This window comes from Octodon degus, unplaced genomic scaffold (assembly GCF_000260255.1).
Source record: "Octodon degus isolate 3935 unplaced genomic scaffold, OctDeg1.0 scaffold00051, whole genome shotgun sequence".
In the NCBI taxonomy this organism is placed as follows: Eukaryota; Metazoa; Chordata; class Mammalia; order Rodentia; family Octodontidae; genus Octodon; species Octodon degus.
In genome coordinates this window covers 4,479,376-4,482,666 of record NW_004524627.1, presented here as the reverse complement: position 1 = coordinate 4,482,666, position 3,291 = coordinate 4,479,376, and the positions used below count along the sequence as shown (strand labels likewise).

General features: G+C 40.3%; 1 protein-coding gene across 1 annotated transcript in view; it reads right to left on the bottom strand.

Annotated features, from left to right (window-relative positions):
• Window positions 1–2,474: 2,474 nt before the first annotated feature.
• Dkk4 (dickkopf WNT signaling pathway inhibitor 4) overlaps window positions 2,475–3,291 on the bottom strand; it is a 3,013-nt gene continuing 2,196 nt past the window's right edge. Inside the window, exon 4 of the mRNA XM_004633113.1 lies at window positions 2,475–2,743. Coding sequence (XP_004633170.1) covers window positions 2,475–2,743 — 269 coding nt within the window. The remainder of the gene's footprint in view (window positions 2,744–3,291) is intronic.

Here is a 3,291-nt window from a genome sequence, read left to right as displayed (position 1 = left end):
CTCTTAGTTCATTGAATAACTTGTGCTAATATTGTTTGGACAATGAAATACTGATATCTTTTATTCTGAGTAACTAGAGATAACAATACCCAATGTATTAACTATTGTGACCCTCTTATGATCTTGTTTTAAAAATTTTTTCTCTTTGAAATAAAACTAAAAAAAAGTTGCATCTTTCTAGTGACCAGTGATGTTGAACATTTTAAAATATATTCATTAGTTGTTCATAGTTCTTCACCTGAGATGTGTGTATTCATCTCAACTTCCATTTTTGTATTAGGTCTTTAAGTTTGGGAGGTTTAATTTTTTTTTTAGTTCTCTATATGTTTTCTTTCTTTTTTTTTTTAAGAATTATTTATTTATTTATTCATTCATTTATTTTGTGTGTGTGGCCAGCTCAGCCCACCAGGGGGTGGGGCTGGCTGGCATGTAGTGCTGGGGGATTGAACTGCGGTCCCTGTGCTTTGCTTAGCTTAGCTTGTTCTAAGTAGGTGCTTTAGACCACTGAGCCATCTCACCAGCCCTATATGTTTTCAATAGCAATCCTTTGTCTGAGGAACGTCTCCCTGTAGAGGCCTGTGGGGTCACTAATAGTCACCTTGTGTCTGCAGGTTTGAACCGCTTGTCTCATGCAGTGAGTCTCGTCTCAGGGAGTAGGCTACCTCCTTCATCTGTGTTGAAGTTTCTCTCTTCACTCTCAGTGGGCTTCAGTTCACACTTCAGATCCTTCCTGGATCCAGGGGGCCCACTTGCCTCCTTCTTGTCTCCTTTCTTGCTCTCTCCCAAGATCTGGATCAAGACTCTCAGAGGGGCTTTCTCTGCTGCTTATGGCTCTGCCATCTTGGTGCTTCCTCCAAGAAATGCAACTTGGAACAACACTGAGATTCCATCTCACCCCAGAAAGAATGGCTGTTATCAAGAAATCAACCAATAACACATGCTGCTGGGGCTGTGGGCAAAAAAAAAAGAATCCTTCTCCACTGTTGGTGGGAGTGTAGACTGATGCAACCACTGTGGAAATCAATGTGGAGATTCCTCACAAAACTAGGAAAAGAGGTCTGATTTGACTCAGCCATTCTCTTCCTGGGTGTCTCCCAAAAGCATCATACCTCAGGGAACTATGTTGTACACCCATGTTCATATTGATATATATATATATATATATATGGCACAAGGTCTCACTATACAGATCAGTCTCATAGTGATCCACCTGTTTTCAGCTTCCCCAGTGCTGGGATTACAGGTGTGCACTACCAGTGTGCCTAGGGGCAGGGCTGGCGCAGGGATCGAACCCTCGTCCCTGCACTTGCCTAAGCAGGTGCTTAGTCTGCTGAGCTAGTTTGCTGGCCCTCAGCACAATTTTTAATTGTCAGATCTTGGAATCAAGTACCCATCAACTGGTGAGTGGATAAAGGGATGTGTTTTGGTGATACAGTGGAGTACTACTCTGCCATAAAGAATGTGCTCTAGACATTTCTAGGAAAATGGATGAACCTTGAGACCACAGTCCTACTTTTTTTTTTCTTTTCTTTTTTCTTTTTCTTTTTCTTTTTTTTTTTTTTTTGGTGGAACTGGGGATTGAACTCAGACCCTTGCACTTGCCGGGGAAGCGCTTATCCTACTGAGCCATCTCCCCGGCCCCACCACAGTCCTACTTTAATAAATCAGATTACATTGTTTGTTTGGTGTAAGAAACCTAAGGTGTAAATAAGGACCAAAATGTATCATAGGTATTGTGACATAGGAAGAAAATGTTCAAATGAGGAGGGGAACAGAGAGGGGATGGGGAGAGGAAGGAAGGAAAAATGTAAAGAAATAAGAAAGATGGACAAAAATAAAAAGAAAGAAAGAAATTAAATGATTTATGAGGAAGGATATGTTAATTAAATTGATGGTGGGGCTGACCAGATAGCTCAGCGGAATAAAGCACCTGCTTAGGCTGAGCGTAGTGGCCGGGATTCAATCCCCAGCCCTGGGGTGTGTTGAGAGGGTGCTTGAGACTGAGCAATGGTGGCACATGCCTATAATCCCAGCACTTGGGAGGCTGTAAACAGGAGGATCACTATGAGTCCAATCTACATAACGAGACCCTGCAGACCCTGTACCAAATAAAAAATAAATAAATAAAAGAAAAATTAAAAAAGAAAAATAAATTGACTGTGGTAACCAGTTCACCATACATACATATATCAGAGCATCACACTCATACATTTGAACTATATATAATTTTTAAAGATCTATTTGAACTATGAATAGTTCAGGAATAATATTTGTTTTTTTTTTTAATAGAACCACATCCATTTTGTGAGATAATAGCCAAAAAAAGATACATTTAATTTCTAACAATGCAACATGTTATAATTTGCTTTCAGTCTGTTGCTGTTGCTAGAAGATTGGATTTTAAGAGATATTTTTATAGATGTACTTTAAAGTTAGTGTCTGATATTCTGCTTGAATACAGTGAGGATTCTTCTTTATGGCGGGATAGTTGCACCTTTCTGTATCTTTTGGCATATTCTTAACCTTCCATGCTGCCAACTGCCTTGACTTTGACAGGCCAGCCCAGGACCGCAGTCACATCGCTGGAAGATTTCTGGGGCTTGTACAGCGTCTTTATGACCTCTCTTAGAGCAGAGTTGCCCCTCTAAGAGGACTGGTTTACAGATCTTAGTCCAAAAATGTCGAGCACAGCAAAGTCCAGGGCCACAGTCAGAAGTTCTAAGACAACTTTCTCCTTCTTGTCCTGTAACAAGATTAACATGGGCTCAGCCACACATGAGAATACCACCCCTGGGGTTATCCTCATGGGGAAAGGTCAGCAGCTGATTAAGACCACAGGTGAGAGCCAGCGGGGCCACAGAAATAGGCCTTACCATGAAATCAATAATGCAGTGGGAATTCCAGCCCCACCTAACAGGATTTGTTTGTCTTACAAAGTGAAAAAATTCATCAAAGAAAGATGGGATTTCCAGGCTTGAGAAATAAAACAGTATCACTTGGCAATGATCTATTAAATGGGATTTATGGTGCTACCAAGAGACCTTTAGTTCCTGAAGTCACAAACAAGAATGGCCCCTTCACCTCTTTCAAACACTTTGGCTATGTTGTATCACAGACTGGAATTTGAGATGACAATTTTATGAAAGAAAGAAAGAAAGTCAGGGTTCATACAAAACTGAAAAGTTAATGCACCTATTTATCTATTTTGTATCCCAAGGAGCTAGCAAGGGAAACTGACTTCCTGAATTACAGTTTATAGTGTAGAATGGTGATATATATATATATATATAT